At 57.6% G+C, this 20,083-nt stretch overlaps 1 protein-coding gene across 1 annotated transcript in view; it reads right to left on the bottom strand.

The window, feature by feature from the left end:
* The window catches only part of pros1 (protein S), an 89,355-nt gene that overhangs the window by 49,025 nt on the left and 20,247 nt on the right, over window positions 1-20,083 (bottom strand). Inside the window, exons 2-3 of the mRNA XM_070891799.1 lie at window positions 11,842-11,999; window positions 1,729-1,753 (exon numbers count right to left, since the gene is read on the bottom strand). Of these exons, the coding sequence (XP_070747900.1) occupies window positions 1,729-1,753; window positions 11,842-11,999 (183 nt within the window). The remainder of the gene's footprint in view (window positions 1-1,728; window positions 1,754-11,841; window positions 12,000-20,083) is intronic.

The raw sequence follows: 20,083 nt of genomic DNA, 5'->3' as shown, positions 1-20,083 counted from the left end.
GGCGGGAGGGGGGGAGCATGGCAACAGGGATGGAGGTGGGAGCGTGGCAAGGGATGGAGGAGCGTGGGTTGGGGGGCACTCAATGATCGAAGGGCCGGAGGAGGGAGCAGGGGTGCCTCCTTCCAGCCTCTCCCCACACCCCTCCCCCACACACCCTTCCCCCCACATCCCCCCAGACCCACACCCCCCCACATCGCACCCCCACACACCCTCCCCCCCCACACACACCCCCCACCCCCCACCCACACACACACACCCACACACACCCCCCCCCACACACACACCCACACACACCCCCCCCACACACACAAACCCACACACACCCCCTCCCCCCACCACCCCCACTCCCCCACACACACACCCACCCCCTCCCACCTACACACACTCCTCCCACCCCTCACACACCCCCTCCCACCACCCCCCCCACACAGACACACACCCCCACCCACCACACACCCCCCCACACACATACCCCCCCCCACACACACACCCATCCCCCCCACACACACACCCCCACCCCCCACCCACACACACACACCCACACACACCCCCCCCCACACACACAAACCCACACACACCCCCTCCCCCCACCACCCCCACTCCCCCACACACACACCCACCCCCTCCCACCTACACACACTCCTCCCACCCCTCACACACCCCCTCCCACCACCCCCCCCCACACAGACACACACCCCCACCCACCACACACACCCCCCCACACACATACCCCCCCCCACACACACACCCATCCCCCCCACACACACACCCCCACCCCCACACACACCCCCCCCACACACACACACACACACACATAACCCCTCCCCCCCCATACACCCCCCCTCCCACCCCCCCCCCCACACACCACCCCCACCCCTCCCACACACAGACACATACCACACTGCAACGCCACCCCCCGCACCCCTCCCTGTCAGATACAGAGAGAGAGAGACACTGCAGAGAGAGACACTGACCGAGACACCTTCCCTTCACATAAAGGTAGGACTCCTATTTTTTTATTGATTGATTACTTATTACTTTGGTCTTGGTGCTTTAGGTGCAGGGTTCCTTCTATTTTTTATTAATTAATTGCTTATTACTTTTTGTGCTTCGTTTAGTGCTTGGTGCTTTAAATGTACTTTGCTTCTTTAATGTTGTTGTGAAGGTGTTTATGGAAAATCCTCTAACTTCCCTTACTCCATCCTAAGTTAGTTTGTAGTAAGTTTACACTGCCGAAACTTGCAAAACAGGCCTGAGTGGCTGGACACACCCCCTTTTGAAAAAAAAGTACCTTACCTAAAGCCAGCCTAAACTAACTCACTAGAACTGGAGCAAACTAATATCCGAGAATTGCAATTTCTAACATACTCCAAACTAAACTAGTTGCTCCAAAAAACTAGGAGCAACTCCACCCGAAACTTGGGCCCAATGTCAGGAAGCATATCTTCACACAAAGGGCAGTGGAAATCTGGAACTCTCTCCCCCAAAAAGCTGTTGAGGCTGGGGGTCCATTGAAAATTTCCAAACTGAGAGTGATGAATTTTTGTTGGGTAAGGGTATTCAGAGTTATGGAACCAAGGCGGGTAGACAGAGTTACAGCTCATTGCTGTAGCCTGCTCCAGATCTCACTGATGTGGTCTTGATAGCCATGTCTACAACCCAAGGGGAAATGCCCAGACTGGGATGTCCAGACACCAATGGGTGCATTAATATGTAAATGAAACTCACCGAGGTACTTGGGGTAAAAGTACTCCTGCAAGGAGAAGGAAAAAAAACAAGCATCAAGCAGCGAACACATTCCTGTTGGCAGAGTCGACATCAGCCAAGTGCGGGCACAGACGGTCTCACAGTCACGAATACACCAGGAGACTTCCCATGGCCTCACTCTATGGGCTGCGTTATTTTGATATTTACCACCGTCTCACTACAAGCTGCCACTTTCTCAAAGAGATCCACTGAAACAACACGACTGACGCAAGGTTAAAGAAACCCACACACCCTTACTGTTAGAGCCTCGGCGATACAGGGGGTCCACACAGTCCTACAGGCCTTCCATCCGGAGAGAGGCCACAGAAAACCGCTTACCAGGTGACCTCCAGGACTGGCCTTGCTAAAGTTAGTGGGATGAGGAGGAGGTAAACTCATTTGGATTCGTTCTTGACCGATAAGGACACATGCTGGATACCTGCCATAGCGGGGAGGCTGCAGAAATGCCCTCCAGAGAGTATGCAAGGAACACTCCCCCTCCCCCAGGAAACACCCATAGGACCCCCTTTATAAGGTGGGTATAAAAAGATGCAACATTTCAAAATCTGAGTGGCCTGTATCTCCTTCTACCTGCCCTCCCTCCCTCACCAACCTCTTCCCTTCCAGCCACTCTCCCTCACCTCCCTTCTCCGTTCCCTCCCTCAGCCCCCCTCTTCCCCTCCCTCACCTCCCTTCTCCCCTCCCTCGCCTCCCTGTCCCCTCCCACCCCCCACCCGCACCTCCCTTCTCCCCCCCTCCCTCGTCCCCCTGTCCCTCACCTCCCTTCTCCACTCCCTCCTTCACCTCCCTTCGTTCCCTCCCACCCCCTTTCCCTCACCTCCCTTCTCCCCTCGCTCCCTCGCCCCCCTGTTCCCTCCCACCCCCTTTCCCTCACCTCCCTTCTCCACTCCATCCCTCCTCCCCCCCTTCCACTGTCCCTCACACCCCCTTTTCCCCACGCCTTCCCAAAATAGTCCCAATATCCGCTGCACGGTACACCCACTGATGTCCCACCACAAAGAAGAAAGATGTAACAAAGTATAACAGTAAAAAAAACATTTCTACAGCACTTTCCATGACCACCAGATGCCCTAAAGCGTTTACAGTAAATGAAATACTTTTGAAGTGCAGTTGCTGTTGTAATGTAGGAAATAGACAATTTGCACATAGCAAGCTCCCACAAACAGCAATGTGATAATGACCAGATAATCTGTTTTAGTGATGTTGGTTGAGCGAAAAATATTGGGCCCTAACAAAAGAGGGAGAAGTAGAAACATAGAAACATAGAAATTAGGTGCAGGAGCAGGTCATTCGGCCTTTAGAGTCTGCACCAGCATTCAATAAGATCATTGCTGATCATTCAACCTCAGTACCCCTTTCCTGCTTTCTCTCCTTACCCCTTGATCCCTTTGGCCATAAGGGCCATATCTAACTCCCTATTGAATATACCTAACGAACTGGCCTCAACAACTTTCTGCGGTAGAGAATTCTACAAGTTAATCGCTCTCTGAGTGAAGAAGTTTCTCCTCATCTCGGTGCTAAATGGCTTATTCTTAGATCTCTTATTCTTAGACTGTGACCCCTGGTTCTGGAGCTCCCCAGCAATGGGAACATTCTTCCTGCCTCTAACCTGTCCAATCCCATCAGAATTTTATATGTTTCTATGAGATCCCCTCTCATTCTTCTAAACTACAGTGAATAAAGGCCCAGTTGATCCAGTCTCTCTTCATATGTCAGTCCTGCCATCCCTGTAATTAGTCTGGTGAACCTTCGCTGCACTCCCTCAACAGCAAGAACGTCCTTCCTCAGATTAGGAGACCAAAACTGAACACAATATTCTAGGTGTGGCCTCACCAAGGCTCTGTACAACTGCAGTAAGACTTCCCTGCTCCTATACTCAAATCCTCTAGCTATGAAGGCCAACATGCCATTTGCCTTCTTCACCGCCTGCTGTATCTGCATGATAACCTTCAATGACTGATGTACCATGACACCCAGGTCTCGTTGCACCTCTCCTTTTACTAATCTGTCACCATTCAGATAATATTCTGTCTTCCTGTTTTTGCCACCAAAGTGGATAACCTCACATTTATCTACATTATACTGCATCTGCCATGCATTTGCCCACTCACTTAACCTGTCCAAGTTACCCTGCAGCCTCTTAGCCTTCTCCTCACAGCTCACGCCGCCACCCAGCTTAGTGTCATCTGCAAACTTGGAGATATTACATTCAATTCCTTCATCTAAATCATTAATGTATATTGTAAATAGCTGGGGTCCCAGCACTGAACCTTGTGGCACCCCACTGGTCACTGTCTGCCATTCTGAAAAGGACCCATTTATTCCGATTCTCTGCTTCCTGTCTGCCAACCAGTTTTCTATCCATATCAATACATTACCCCCAATACCATGTGCTTTAATTTTGCACACAAATCTCTTGTGTGGGACCTTGTCAAAAGCCTTTTGAAAATCTAATACACCACATCCACTGGTTCTCCCTTGTCCACTCTACTAGTTACATCCTCAAAATATTCTCGAAGATTTGTCAAGCATGATTTCCCTTTCATAAATCCACGCTGACTTGGACCGATCCTGACACTGCTTTCCAAATGCGCTGCTATTTCATCCCCTGCTCTTCTTCGAAATAGTGCGATGGGATCTTTTACGCCCACCTGAGAGAGCAGACGGGGCCTCGGCTTAACGTCTCATCCAAATGACGGCACTTCCAACCGTGCAACACTCCCTCAGTACTGCTCCTCCGACAGTGCAACGCTCCCTCAGTACTCCCCCTCCGACAGTGCAACGCTCCCTCAGTACTGCCCCTCCGACAGTGCAACGCTCCTCGGTACTGCCCCTCCGACATTGCAACACTCCCTCAGTACTGCTCCTCCGACAGTGCAACGCTCTCTCAGTACTGCCCCTCCGACAGTGCAACGCTCCCTCAGTACTGCTCCTCCGACAGTGCAACGCTCCCTCAGTACTGCTCCTCCGACAGTGCAACGCTCCCTCAGTACTGCTCCTCCGACAGTGCAACGCTCCCTCAGTACCGCCCCTCCGACAGTGCAACGCTCCCTCAGTACCGCCCCTCCGACAGTGCAACGCTCCCTCAGTACCGCCCCTCCGACAGTGCAACGCTCCCTCAGTACCGCCCCTCCGACAGTGCAACGCTCCCTCAGTACCGCCCCTCCGACAGTGCAACGCTCCCTCAGTACTGCTCCTCCGACAGTGCAACGCTCCCTCAGTACCGCCCCTCCGACAGTGCAACGCTCCCTCAGTACTGCTCCTCCGACAGTGCAACGCTCCCTCAGTACTGCTCCTCCGACATTGCAACACTCCCTCAGTACTGCTCCTCCGACAGTGCAGCACTCCTTCATTACTGACCCAAAAACAGTGCAGCGCTCCCTCAGTACTGCCTCTCCGAGAGTGAAGCTCTCCCTCAGTACTGCCCCTCCGACAGTGCAGCACTCCTTCAGTACTGACCCTCCGACAGTGCAGCACTCCTTCAGTACTGACCCTCCGACAGTGCAGCACTCCCTCAGTACTGCCCCTCCGACAGTGCAGCACTCCTTCAGTATTGATCTTCCAACAGTGCAGCACTCCTTCAGCACTGATCTTCCGATAGTTCAACACTCCTTCATTACTGCCCCTCTGACAGTACAGCGCTCCCTCAGTACTGCCTCTCCGATAGTGTAGCTCTTCCTCAGTACTGCCCCTCCGGCAGTGCAGCACTCCCTCAGTACTGCCCCTCTGGCAGTTCAGCACTCCCTCAGTACTGCCCCTCCGGCAGTGCAGCACTCCCTCAGCACTGCCCCTCCGACAGTGCAGCACTCCCTCAGTATTGCCCCTCCGACAGTGCAGCACTCCCTCAGCACTGCCCCTCCGGCAGTGCAGCACTCCCTCAGTACTGCCCCTCCGGCAGTGCAGCACTCCCTCAGTACTGCCCCTCCGGCAGTGCAGCACTCCCTCAGCACTGCCCCTCCGACAGTGCAGCCCTCCCTCAGTACTGCCCCTCCGACAGTGCAGCCCTCCCTCAGTACTGCCCCTCCGACAGTGCAGCACTCCCTCAGTACTGCCCCTCCGACAGTGCAGCACTCCCTCAGTACCGCCCCTCCGACAGTGCAGCACTCCCTCAGTACCGCCCCTCAGCGAATGGATTTAATACAGAAATAGACAGTTTCTTAACTGATAAGGGAATAAAGGGTTATGGGGAGTAGGCAGGGTAGTCAACCTGAATCCATGATTGGATCAGCCATGATCATATTAAATGGTGGAGCAGGCTCAAGGAGCCTTATGGCCTACTCCTGCTCCTATTTCTTATGTTCTTATGTTTACCACTCCTCCGACAGTGCAGCGCACCCTCAGTACTGCCCCTCCGACAGTGCAGTGCACCCTCAGTACTGCCCCTCCGATAGTACAGCGCTCCCTCAGTACTGCCCCTCCGACAGTGCAGCGCACCCTCAGTACTGCCCCTCCGATAGTACAGCACTCCCTCAGTACTGCCCCTCCGACAGTGCAGCGCTCCCTCAGTACTGCCCCTCCGACAGTGCAGCGCTCCCTCAGTACTGCCCCTCCGACAGTGCAGCGGCTCCCTCAGTACTGCCCCTCCAACAGTGCAGCGGCTCCCTCAGTACTGCCCCTCTGACAGTGCAGCATTCCCTCAGTACTGCCCCTTTGACAGTGCAGTGCTCCCTCTGTAGAGAGGACTTTAAACTAAATAGTGTGGGGGGGGGGGAAAAGAGTTCAGAAGAACAGTAATTTAAAAAGATAAAGAGTAAAGAGAAGGCAATAGTGCAGGATAGTAATGGAAAAATGATATAGAGTGTGACAGGAAGGGACAGAATGTATAAAAATAAAAATGTATCAGAAAGTGGGGTCAAAGCAGGGAAACATTGTAAAAAGACAAAATTAGAAGCTCTTTATCTGAATGCACGCAGCATTTGTAACAAGATCGATGAGTTGACGGCACAAATAGATATAAATGGATATGATCGGATAGCCATTTCAGAGACGTGGTTGCAAGGTACCCAAACTGGGAACTGAATATTCAGGAGTATTTGACAATTTGAAAGGATAGGCAGAAAGGAAAAGTAGGTGGGGTAGCACTGTTAATAAAGGATGAGATCAGTGCAGTAGTGAGAAATTATATTGGCTCAGAAGATTAAGATTTGAATCAGTTTCGGTGGAGATAAGAAATAATAAGGGGAAGAAGTCACTGGTGGGCATAGTCTACAGGCACCCTAACAGTAGCCACACTGATGGACAGAGTATAAATCAAGAAATAATGGAGGCTTGTAATAAAGGTATGGCAATAATCATTGGCGATTTTAATCTTCATATTGATTGGACATATCAAATTAGCCAAGGTAATCTTGAGGAAGAGTTCATCGAGTATATCCAGGATGGTTTCCCTGAACAGTACGCTGTGGAACCAACCAGGGACCAGGCTATCTTAGATCTGGTCCTGTGTAATGAAACAGGATTAATAATTGATCTCATAGTAAAGGATCCTCTACAAATGAGTGATCATAGCATGGTTGAATTTCAAATTCAATTGGAGGGTGAGGAAGTCAGATCTCAAACAAGTGTTCTGATTCTAAATAAAGGCGATTGCAAAGGTATGAAAGCAGAGTTGGCTAAAGTTGACTGGGTAAATAGATTAAAGTATAAGACAGTTGATGAGCAGTGGCAGACAGTTAAGGAGATATTTCGTAACTCTCAACAAAAATATATTCCAGTGAGAAGGAAAGAGAAGGGAGAATCATCCGTGGCTAACGAAGGAAGTAAAGGACGGGTATCAAGTTGAAAACAATGACATACAATGTTGCCAAGATTAGTGGGAGGCCAGAGGATTGGGACATTTTTAAAAACCAGCAAAGGACGACTAAAAAAATAATAAAGAGAGAGAAGATGGATTATGAGAGTAAACGAGCAGGAAGTATAAAAACAGACAGTAAGAGCTTCTACAGGTATATTAAAAGGAAGCGGGTAGCGAAAGTAAATGTTGGTCCCGTCTTAAAAGAAGTGGCTGCAGAAATAGTGGATGCATTGGTTGTAATCTACCAAAATTCCCTGGAGTCTGGAGAGGTCCCAGCGGACTGGAAAACTGCAAATGTAATGCCTCTATTTAGAAAAACAGGGAGACAGAAAGCAGAAAACTGTAGAAAAGTTAGCCTAATATCTGTCATTGGGAAAATGCTGGAGTCCATTATTAAGGAAGTAGTAGCAGGACATTTGGAAAATCATAATACAGTCAAGCAGAGTCAGCATGGTTTTATGAAAGGGAAATCACGTTTGACAAATTTGCTGGAGTTCTTTGAGAATGTAACGAGCAGGGTTAACGATTTCCAGAAGGCATTCGATAAGTTGCCACATAAAAGGTTACTGCACAAGATAAGAGCTCACTGGGTTGGGGGTGATATATTAACATGGATAGAGGATTGGCTAACTAAAACAGAGAGTCAGGATAAATGGGTCATTTACCAGTTGGCAAATGGTAACTAGTGGAGTGCCACAGGGATCAGTGCTGGGGCCTCAATTATTTACAATCTATATTAATGGCTTGGATGAAGGGACCGAGTGTAATGTAGCCAAGTTCGCTGATGATACAAAGATGGGTGGGAAAGCAAGTTGTGAGGAGGACACAAAGAATCAGCAAAGAGATATAGACTGGCTAGATTATTGGGCAAACTTTTGGCAGATGGAGTATAATGTGGGAAAATGAGAGATTTGGCAGGATAAATAAAAAAGCAAATTATTATTTAAATGGAGGGGGATTACAAAATGTTTCTGTACAGAGGGTCCTGGAGATCCTTGTGCATAAAACACAAATAGTTTGCATGCAGGTACAGCAAGTACAGCAGGTACAGCAAGTAATTAGGAAGGCAAATGAATGTTGCAAGAGGGATGGAGTCTAAAAGCAGAGAAGACCTGCTACAACTGTGCAGGGTATTGATAAGGTACTGCATGTAGTTTTGTGAAAGGGAAATCATGCTTGACAAATCTTCTGGAATTTTTTGAGGATGTTTCCAGTAGAGTGGACAAGGGAGAACCAGTTGATGTGGTATATTTGGACTTTCAGAAGGCGTTCGACAAGGTCCCACACAAGAGATTGATGTGCAAAGTTAGAGCACATGGGATTGGGGGTAGTGTACTGACATGGATTGAGAACTGGTTGTCAGACAGGAAGCAAAGAGTAGGAGTAAATGGGTACTTTTCAGAATGGCAGGCAGTGACTAGTGGGGTACCGCAAGGTTCTGTGCTGGGGCCCCAGCTGTTTACACCGTACATTAATGATTTAGATGAGGGGATTAAATGTAGTATCTCCAAATTTGCGGATGACACTAAGTTGGGTGGCAGTGTGAGCTGCGAGGAGGATGCTGTGAGGCTGCAGAGCGACTTGGATAGGTTAGGTGAGTGGGCAAATGCATGGCAGATGAAGTATAATGTGGATAAATGTGAGGTTATCCACTTTGGTGGTAAAAACAGAGAGACAGACTATTATCTGAATGGTGACAGATTAGGAAAAGGGGAGGTGCAAAGAGACCTGGGTGTCATGGTACATCAGTCATTGAAGGTTGGCATGCAGGTGCAGCAGGCGGTTAAGAAAGCAAATGGCATGTTGGCCTTCATAGCAAGGGGATTTGAGTACAGGGGCAGGGAGGTGTTGCTACAGTTGTACAGGGCATTGGTGAGGCCACACCTGGAGTATTGTGTACAGTTTTGGTCTCCTAACCTGAGGAAGGACATTCTTGCTATTGAGGGAGTGCAGCGAAGGTTCACCAGACTGATTCCCGGGATGGCGGGACTGACCTATCAAGAAAGACTGGATCAACTGGGCTTGTATTCACTGGAGTTCAGAAGAATGAGAGGGGACCTCATAGAAACATTTAAAATTCTGACGGGGTTAGACAGGTTAGATGCAGGAAGAATGTTCCCAATGTTGGGGAAGTCCAGAACCAGAGGTCACAGTCTAAGGATAAGGGGTAAGTCATTTAGGACCGAGATGCGGAGGAACTTCTTCACCCAGAGAGTGGTGAACCTGTGGAATTCTCTACCACAGAAAGTTGTTGAGGCCAATTCACTAAATATATTCAAAAAGGAGTTAGATGAGGTCCTTACTACTAGGGGGATCAAGGGGTATGGCGAGAAAGCAGGAATGGGGTACTGAAGTTGAATGTTCAGCCATGAACTCATTGAATGGCGGTGCAGGCTAGAAGGGCCGAATGCCCTACTCCTGCACCTATTTTCTATGTTTCTATGTTTCTATGGTCTCCGTATTTAAGAAAGGATATACTTGCATTGGAGGCTGTTCAGAGAAGTTTCATAGGTTGATTCGTGAGATGAAGGGGTTGACTTATGAAGAATGGTTGAGCAGATTGGGCCTATACTCATTGGAGTTTAGAAGAATGAGAGGTGATCTTATTGAAGCATATAAGATAGTAAGGGGGCTCGACAAGGTGGATGCAGAGAGGATGTTTCCACTCATGAGGGAATCTCGAACTAGGGGACATAGTCTCAGAATAAGGGCCCGCCCATTTAAAACTGAGATACGGAGGAATTTCTTCTCTCAGAGGGTCGTAAATCTGTGGAATTCTCTGCCCCACAGAGCTGTGGAGGTTGGATTATTGAATATATTTAAGGTGGAGATAGATTTTTAAATGATAAGGGAGTGGAGGGTTATGGGGAGCGTGCAGGGAAGTGGAACTGAGTCCATGATCAGATCAGCCATGATCTTATTAATTGGCGGAGCAGGCTCGAGCGGCCAAATGGCCTACTCCTGCTCCTGTTTCTTATGTTCTTAGTGTTATGTATGTAAACATTGTAACTGTGTAAGACTTGCCACCAGAGGGCGGAAGTTTTGGTGGCCCAAGGGTCACCTGCACACCTCGTGTAAGGGAGTATGAAAGGTTGTCTGCCATGCTGTTTAGGCACTCTGGAGTTGTATTAAAGAGACTAAGATCACATCAGTTTTAGCTCACAGTACTCAGTCTTGTGGAGTTCTTCCATACTTAACACTTAGTACTGCCTCTCTGATAGCGCTGCGCTCCCTCAGTACTGCCCCTCTGACATTGCAGCACTCCCTCAGTACTGCGCTCCCTCAGTACTGCCCCTCCGACAGTGCATCACTCCCTCAGTACTGCCCCTCTGACAGTGCATCGCTCCCTCAGTACTGCCCCTCTGACAGTGCTGCGCTGCCTCAGTACTGCCCCTCTGACAGTGCTGCGCTCCCTCAGTACTGCCCCTCTGACAGTGCTGCGCTGCCTCAGTACTGCCCCTCTGACAGTGCTGCGCTCCCTCAGTACTGCCCCTCTAACAGTGCTGCGCTGCCTCAGTACTGCCCCTCTGACAGTGCTGTGCTCCCTCAGTACTGCCTCTCCGACTGTGCATCGCTCCCTCAGTACTGCCTCTCCGACTGTGCATCGCTCCCTCAGTACTGCCTCTCCGACTGTGCATCGTTCCCTCAGTACTACCCCTCCGACATTGCAGCGCTCCCTCAGTACTGCCCCTCTGACAGTGCTGCGCTCCCTCAGTACTGCCCCTCTGACAGTGCTGTGCTCTCTCAGTACTGTCCCTCTGACAGTGCTGCGCTCCCTCAGTACTGCCCCTCTGACAGTGCTGCGCTCCCTCAGTACTGCCCCTCTGACAGTGCTGCGCTCCCTCAGTACTGCCCCTCTGACAGTGCTGCGCTCCCTCAGTACTGCCCCTCTGACAGTGCTGCGCCCCCTCAGTACTGCCTCTCCGACTGTGCATCGCTCCCTCAGTACTGCCCCTCTGACAGTGCTGCGCTCCCTCAGTACTGCCCCTCTGACAGTGCTGCGCCCCCTCAGTACTGCCTCTCCGACTGTGCATCGCTCCCTCAGTACTGCCCCTCTGACAGTGCTGCGCCCCCTCAGTACTGCCTCTCCGACTGTGCATCGCTCCCTCAGTACTGCCTCTCCGACATTGCAGTGCTCCCTCAGTACTGCACTTGGAGTAGCAGCCTGGATTTTGTGCTCAAGTCTCCAAAGCGGGGCTGCAACTGACAACTCTCTGACAAAGGTGAGAGTGCTACCACTGTGCAGGACCACTCTACTGTAATGAACATGAAGTACTTACTGTTTCTGGATTGTTCTCAAATATTTCCCTAGCTTCCTCTTTGTCGCAAAATTCTTCGATGCATTCCCGCTCTAAGTTGCCTTGTTTATGTTCCTCGAAGATCACATTGGCACGCCGTTGTCTGATGAGAAACTGTGATGCTTGCTGGTGTGACAGGACTGTATGCATGCAGAGAATTATAGGTCAAGCTGTTGTTCATTCATTCAACACACAATTTCACTTATCTCCCACTTGCCAAAGGTTCTAAGGGCAGCTTTTACCAATTTACCAGGAGGATGTGCTGGTGATCCAAGTATAAAGATCAGTGAGTCCCATCAGGAATTCTCTTCATTGTCCAGCACTTTCAATTGTACAACAGTCCCTACACTTCAAAAGTACTTCATTGGCCGTAAAGCGCTTTGGGATGTCCTGAGGTCATGTAAGGCTCTATATAAATGCAAGCTTTTTCTTCTCACCAATTGCTTCTATAACTGAGTGGCCACCAGAGGGCATTCAAAGTCAACAATGGCATCTTTCATGGTCATTTTTTGGGTGCCCTCCCACAATTTGAACTCATGGCCCCTGGGTTCAGCCATAATCTAACTGGATGGGTATGGCAGTGGAGTAGATACAGGAGAAAAGCAAGTACACCCATTTCATAGAAACAGAGAATGGTTACAGCACAGGAGGCCATTCAGCCCGTCGAGCCCGTGCCGGCTCTCTGCAAGAGCATTTCAGCTAGTCCCACTCCCCGCACTTTTCCCATAGCCCTGGAAACTTTTTTCCTTCAAGCACTTATCCAATTCCCTTTTGAAAGCCATGACTGAGACTGCCTTCACCACCCTCTCGGGCAGTGAATTCCAGATCCTAATCGCTGCGTAAAAACTTTTTTTCTTATGTCGCCTTTAGTTCTTCTGCCAATCACCTTAAATCTGTGTCCTCGGGTTCTCGACCCTTACACCAATAGGAACAGTTCCTCTCTATCGACTCTGTCCAGACCTCTCATGATTTACAGCGCCTTTCACGACTTCAGGACGTCCCAAAGTGCTTTACAGCCAATGAAATACTTTTGAAGTGTAGTCACTGTTGTAATGCAGAGAATGAGAGTTCTTATTCGTTTTTGTAAAAATCCTGGAAATAAAAAGCTGTCTCAGTAAAAGTGACCGGAAAGGAGGAGGGGGGAGGCGGGAGAGAGGGGGAGAGGAGAGGGGGAGGTCGGAGAGGAGAGGAGTGTGAGGTCGAGGTGGGAGGGGAGGGGAAGGTCGAGGGCAGGGTGAGGGAGGGGAAGGTCGAGGGGAGGGGAAAGTCGAGGGGAGCGGGAGGTCGAGGGGGGAAGGGAGGGGGGAAGGGAGGGGGAGGTTGAGGAGGGGAGGGGAGGGGGCGGTCGAGGAGGGGAGGGGAGGGGGAGGTCGAGGAGGGGAGGGAAGGGTGAGGTCGAGGAGGGAAGGGTGAGGGGGAGAGGGAAGGGGAGGGGGAAGGGGAGGGGGAAGGGGAGGGGGAGGGGGTAGGGGAGGGGGAGGGGGAGGGGGAGGGGGAGGGGAGGGGGAGGTCGAGGAGGGGAGGGGAGGGGGAGGTCGAGGAGGGGAGGGGGAGGTCGAGGATGGGAGGAGGAGGTCGAGGAGGGAAGGGGAGGGGGAGGTCGAGGAGGGGAGGGGAGGGGGAGGTCGAGGAGGGGGAGGGGAGTGTGAGGGCAAAGGGGAAGGGGGAGAGGAAGGGGAGGTCGAGAGGGGGAGGGGGAGAGGTCGAGGGGGGAGGGAAGGGGTCGAGGGGGGAGGGGAGGGGTCGAGAGGGGAGGGGGAAGTCGGGTGGGAGGGGAGGGTGAGGTCAGGTGGGGGGAGGGTGAGGTCGGGGGGGGGGAGGGGGAGGTCGGGTGGGGGGGGAGGGGAGGGGGAGGTCGAGAGAGGAGGGGAGGTCGAGGGGGGAGGGGAGGTAGAGGGAGGAGGGGAGGTCGAGGGGAGAAGGGGGAGGTGGAGGGGGGAGGGTAGGAAGAAGTGGAAGGGGAGGGGGAGGCCGAGGAGGGGAGGGGTAGGCTGAGGGGGGGGGAGGGAGAGTGGGGGAGGGGGAGGGGTGGGGGAGTCGAGGGGGCAGGGGGTGCTCGAGAGGGGAGGGGGAGGTCGAGGTGGGGAGAGAGAGGTCGAGGGGGGGAGGGAAGGGGAGGGATGGGGAGGGGAGGAGGAGGGGAAGGGGAGGGGGAGGAGGAGGGGAAGGGGAGGGGGAGGGGGAGGTTAGGGGGAGGGGTGGGGGAGGTCGCGGGGGGAGGGGAGGGGGAGATCGCGGGGGGAGGGGAGGGGGAGGTCGCGGCGGGGAGGGAAGTGTGAGGTCAGGGGGGAGGGAGGTCGAGGGGGGAGGGCGGTCGAGGGGGGAAGGGGAGGTCAAGGGGGGAGGGGGAGGTCGAGGGGGGAGGGAGGGTTGCGGGGTGCAGGGGAGTGTGAGGTTGACGGGGAAGGGAGGGGGAGGTTGAGGATGGAGGGGAGGGGGATGTCGAGGGGGAGGGGAGGGGGAGGTTGAGGGGGGAGGTCAAGGGGGAGGGGAGGTCAAGGGGGAAGGGGAGGGGAAGGTCGAGGGGGGACGGGAGTGGGGGGAGGGGAGTGGGAGGGCAATGTTGAGAGGGGAGGGGAGGGTGAGGTCGAGGGGGGAGGGGAGGGGGAGGTTGAGCGTGGAGGGGAGGGGGAAGTCGAGGAGGTGAGGGGATGGGGAGGTCCAGGGGGGAGGGGAGGGGGAGGTCGAGGGGGGAGATCGAGGAGGTGATGGGAGGGGGAGGTCGAGGTGAGGGGAGGGGGTGGTCGAGGTGAGGGGAGGGGGAGGTAAAGGGGGAGGGAAAGGGGGAGGGGAGGGGGAAGTCGATGGGGGAGGCGAGGGGGAGGTCAAGGGGGGAGGCGAGGTCGAGATGGGATGGGAGGTCGAGGTAGAGGGGAGAGGGGGAGCTCGAGGGGGAGGGAAGGCGGAGGTCGAGGGGGAGGGAGGGGGGAGGTCAAGGGGGGGAGGGGAGGGGGGAGGGGAGGGGGGAGGTCAAGGGGGGGAGGGGAAGGGGAGGTCGAGGGTGGGAGGGAGAGGTCGGCGGAGGGGAGGGTGAGGTCGAGGGGGTGGCGAGGGGGAGATCGAGGGGGAGGGGAGGGGGGGTCGAGTGGGGAGGGGAGGGGGAGATCGAGGGGGGAGGGGAGGGGAGGGTGATGTCAAGGGGGAAGGGGAGGGGGATGTCAAGGGGGAAGGGGATGTCGAGGAGGAAGGAGGGGAGGTCAAGGGGGGAGGAAATGTTGAGGAGGGAGTGGAGGGGGAGGGTGAGGTCGAGGGCGGAGGGGAGGGGGAGTTCGAGGGGGGGCAGGGGGAGGCCGAGGGGGGAGGGCAGGGGAGGTCGAGAGGGGAAGGGAGGGGGAGCTCGAGGGGGGAGGGGTGGGGGAGGTTGAGGGGAGGTAGAGGGAATGGGTAGGTGGAGGGAATGGGGAGGTCGAGGGGGTAGGGGACGGGGAGCTCGAGGGGGGAGGGGAGGGGAGTGGATGGGAAGATCGAGGGGGGAGGGGAGGTGGACGTCGAGGGGGAGGTGGAGGACGAGGGGGGAAGGGAGTTGGAAGTCGAAGGGTGGAGGTCGAAGGGTGGAGGGGAATGAGAGGAGGAGGGGGGAGGTCGAGGGGAGGGGTGGTGGAGATCGAGGGGGGAGGGTAGGGGGAGGTGGAGGTCGAGGGGGGGAGGGGATGGGGAGGTGGAGGGGAGGGGAGGGGGAGCAGAGGGGGAGGGGGAGTTCGAGGGGAGGGGGAAGTTGAGGGGGGAGGGGAGGGGAGGGGGAGGGGAGGGGGAGGAGAAGGGAAGGTCGAAGTTGAGGGGGGAGGGGAGAGGGGGCCGAGGGGGAGGGGAGGTGGAGGGTAGGTCGAGGGAGGGGATGGGGAGGGGGCGGGGGAAGTCATGGGGGGTGGGGAGTGGAGGAGAGGGGGAGGTCGAGGTCGAGGGGGGGAGGGGAGGGGGAGGTCGAGGGGGGACGGGATTGGGAGATCGGGGGGGAGGTCAAGGGGGGAGGGGGAGATCGAGGGGGATGGGGAGGGGGAGGTCGAGGGGAAGGGGAGGGGGAGGTCGAAGGGGTAGCGGAGGGGGAGGTCGAGGGGGAGGGGAGGGGAAGGGGAGGTCGAGGGGGAGGGGAGGGGAGGGGGAGGTCGAGGGGGGAGGTCGAGGGGGGGAGGTCGAGGGGAGGGGGAGGTCGGGGGGAGGGGAGGGGGAGGGGAGGTCGAGTGGAAGAGGAGGGGAGGGGGAGGGGGAGGTCGAGGGGGAGGGGAGGTGGAGGTCGAGGGGGGAGGGGAGGTGGAGGTGGAGGAGTGGGGGAGGTCGAGGGGGGAGGGGATGGGGAGGGGGAGGTCGAGGGGAGGGGGAAGTCGAGGGGGGAGGGGACGGGGAGGGGAGGAGAGTGGGAAGTCGAGGTCGAGGGGGGAGGGGAGGGGGGGATCGAGGGGGGAGGGGAGGGGGGTTCGAGGGGGGAGGGGATTGGAGGGGAGGTCGAGGTCGAAGGCAAGGGAGAAATCGAAGCGGAGGGGGAAGGAAGGGGGAGATGAAGGGGAGGTTGAGGTCGAGGAGGAGGTCACAGGGAGGGGGAGGAGGAGGAAAGTGAGGGGAGGTCAAGGGGGGAGGGGAGGTCGAGGGGGGGAGGGGGAGGTCGGGGAGGGGGAGGTCGAGGGGGGGAGGGGGTGGTCGGGGGAGGAGGGGGAGGGGGAGAGGAAGGGGAGAGGGAGGTCAAGGGGGAGGGAAGAACGGGAGGGGGGAGTGGGGAGGGGAGAGGTGGAGGGGTGGAGAGGTCGAGGGGGGAGGTCAAGGGGAGGGAGGGGTGGGGGAGGTCGAGGGGGGGAGGGGAGGGGGGGCAAGGGGAGAGGAGAGGGGGAGGTCGGGGGAGAGGAGAGGGGGAGGTCGGGGGAGAGGGGAGGGGGAGGTCGGGGGAGAGGAGAGGGGGCGGGGAGTGGGGTCGAGGGGGCGAGGGAGGGGGTGAGGGGGGAGGGGAGTGGAAGGGGAGGTCGAGGGAGGGAGGGGGGAGGTCGAGAGAGGAAGGGAGGGGGAGCGGGATGTCGAGGGGCGAAGGGGAGGGGAAGGGGAGGGAGAGGTCGAGGGGAGGGGTCGTGGGGGGAGGGGAGGCGGTAGTGGGGAGGGGAGGAGGAGATGGAGGGGAGGTTGAGGTCGTAGAGGTCGTCACAGGGAGGGGGATGGGGATATCGAGGGGGGGTGGAGCTCGAGGGGGGAGGTGGAGTTCGAGGGGGAGGGAGGGGGAGGCCGAGGGGGGAGGGCAGGGGGAGGTTGAGGGGGGAGGTTGAGGGGGGAGGGGAGGGGGCGGTCGAGAGGGGAAGGGAGGGGGAGCTCGAGGGGGGAGGGGTGGGGGAGGTTGAGGGGAGGTAGAGGGAATGGGTAGGTGGAGGGAATGGGGAGGTCGAGGGGGGGAGGGGAGTGGATGGGAAGATCGAGGGGGGAGGGGAGGTGGACGTCGAGGGGGAGGTGGAGGTCGAGAAGGGATTGGAGTTGGAAGTCGAGGGCTGGAGGGGAGTGGGAGGGGGAGGGGGGAGGTCGAGCGGAGGGGAGGGGAGGTGGAGGTCGAGGGGGGAGGGTAGGGGGAGGGGAGGGTAGGGGGAGGTGGAGGTCGAGGGGGTGGGGATGGGGAGGTCCAGAGGGGAGGGGGAGGTCGAGGGGGGAGATCGAGGAGGTGAGGGGAGGGGGAGGTCGAGGTGAGGGGAGGGGGTGGTCGAGGTGAGGGGAGGGGGAGGTAAAGGGGGAGGGGAGGGGGAAGTCGAGGAGGGAGGCGAGGGGGAGGTCAAGGGGGGAGGCGAGGCCGAGATGGGATAGGAGGTCGAGGTAGAGGGGGGGGGAGGGAAGGCGGAGGTCGAGGGGGAGGGAGGTCAAGGGGGGGAGGGGAGGGGGAGGTCGAGGGTGAGAGGGAGAGGTCGGCGGAGGGGAGGGTGAGGTCGAGGGGGTGGCGAGGGGGAGATCGAGGGGGGAGGGGTGGGGGGATCGAGTGGGGAGGGGAGGGGGAGATCGAGGGGGGAGGGGAGGAGGATGTCAAGGGGGAAGGGGAGGGGGATGTCAAGGGGGAAGGGGATGTCGAGGGGGAAGTCAAGGGGGAGGGGATGTTGAGGAGGGAGTGGAGGGGGAGGGTGAGGTCGAGGGCGGAGGGGAGGGGAAGTTCGAGGGGGGACAGGGGGAGGCCGAGGGGGGAGGGCAGGGGGAGGTCGAGAGGGGAAGGGAGGGGGAGCTCGAGGGGAGGTAGAGGAATGGGTAGGTGGAGTGAATGGGGAGGTCGAGGGGGTAGGGGACGGGGAGCTCGAGGGGGGAGGGGAGGGGAGTGGATTGGAAGATCGAGGGTGGAGGGGAGGTGGACGTCGAGGGGAAGGTGGAGGTCGAGGGGGGATGGGAGTTGGAAGTCGAGGGGTGGAGGTCGAGGGGTGGAGGGGAGTGGGAGGAGGAGGGGGGAGGTCGAGGGGAGGGGAGGGGTGGTGGAGATCGAGGGGGGAGGGTAGGGGGAGGTGGAGGTCGAGGGGGGGAGGGGATGGGAGGTGGAGGGGAGGGGAGGGGGAGCAGAGGGGGAGGGGGAGTTCGAGGGGAGGGGAAGTCGAGGGGAAAGGGGAGGGGAGGGGGAGGAGAAGGGAAGGTCGAGGTCGAGGGGGGAGGGGAGAGGGGGTCGAGGGGGAGGGAGTGATGGGGAGGTTGAGGTCGAAGGCAAGAGAGAAATCGAAGAGGAGGGGGAAGGGAGGGGGAGATGGAGGGGAGGTTGAGGTCGAGGAGAGGTCACAGGGAGGGGGAGGGAGAGGAGGGGGAAAGGGAGGGAGGTCAATGGGGAGTGCGAGGTCAAAGGAAAGACGAGGGGGAGGGCGAGGGCAAAGGGGAGGGGAGGGGGAGGTCGAGGGGGGAGGGAAGGGGGAGATCGAGGGGGAAGGGGAGGGGAGGGGGAGGTCAAGGGAGGGGAGGTGGAGGTCGAGGGGGGAAGGGGAGGTGGAAGTCGAGAGGGGAGATGGAAGGGGAGGGGAGGAGGAGAGGAGGGGGAGGGGTGGAGGAGAGGAGGGGGAGGTCGGGGGGGGAGGGGAGGGGGAGGTGAGGGGAGGTTGAGGGGGGGGGAGGTGGAGGTCGAGGGGGGGGGAGGGGAGGGGATGGGGAGGGAGAGCAGAGGGGGAGGGGAGGTCGAGGGGAGAGGAAGTCGAGGGGATAGGGGAGAGGGAGGTCGAGGGGGGAGGGGAGGTGGAGGGAGAGGTCGAGGGGGGAGGGGATGAGGAGGGGGCGGGGGAAGTCGTGGGGGGTGGGGAGGGAGGAGAGGGGGAGGTCGAGGTCGAGGGGGGGAGGGGAGGGGGAGGTCGAGGGGGAGGGGCGAGGGAGTTCGAGGGGGATGGGATTGGGAGATCGGGGGGAGGTCAAGGGGGGAGGGGAGATCGAGGGGGATGGGGATGGGGAGGTCGAGGGGAAGGGGAGGGGGAGGTCGAAGGGGGAGCGGAGGCGGAGGTCGAGGGGGAGGGGAGGGGGAGGTCGAGGGGGGAGCGGAGGGGGAGGTCGAGGGGAGGGGAGGGGAAGGGGAGGTCGAGGGGGAGGGAGGTAAGGGGGAGGTCGAGGGCAAGGGGAGGGGAGGGGGAGGTCGAGGGGGAGGTCGAGGGGGAGGTCGAGGGAAGGGGAGGGTCGAGGGGGAGGCGAGGGGGAGGGGAGGTCGAGTGGAAGAGGAGGGGAGGGGGAGGTCGAGGGAGGGGAGGTGGAGGTCGAGGGGGGGAGGGGAGGTGGAAGTCGAGAGGGGAGGTGGAAGTCGAGGGGGGTGGGGAGGGGGAGGTGAGGGGAGATTGAGGGGGAGGGAGGTGGAGGTCGAGGGGGAGGGGGAGGGAAGGGGATGGGGAGGGAGAGCAGAGTGGGAGGGGAGGTCGAGGGGAGGGGAAGTCGAGGGGGTAGGGGAGAGGGAGGTCGAGGGGGGATGGGAGGTGGAGGTCGTGGGGGGAGGGGAGGTAGAGGGGGAGGTCGAGGGGGGAGGGGGTGGGGAGGGGGCGGGAGGGGAGGGGAAGTCGTGGGGGGTGGGGAGGGGAAGGCAAGGGAGAAATCGAAGCGGAGGGGGAAGGGAGTGGGAGATGGAGGGGAGGTCGAGGTCGAGGAGGAGGTCACAGGGAGGGGGAGGAGGAGGAAAGGGAGGGGAGGTTAATGGGGAGGGCGTGGTTGAAGGAAAGATGAGGGGGGGAGGGCGAGGTCAAGGTTGAGGGGAGGGAGGGGAGGGGGAGGTCGAGGGGGGAGGGAAGGGGGAGGTCGAGGGGGAAGGGGAGTGGAAGGGGGAGGTCGAGGG

This window comes from Pristiophorus japonicus, chromosome 10, assembly GCF_044704955.1.
Source record: "Pristiophorus japonicus isolate sPriJap1 chromosome 10, sPriJap1.hap1, whole genome shotgun sequence".
NCBI lineage: Eukaryota > Metazoa > Chordata > Chondrichthyes > Pristiophoridae > Pristiophorus > Pristiophorus japonicus.
The sequence above is the reverse complement of the archived record's forward strand: the minus strand, read 5'-3'. Positions and strand labels throughout refer to the sequence as shown.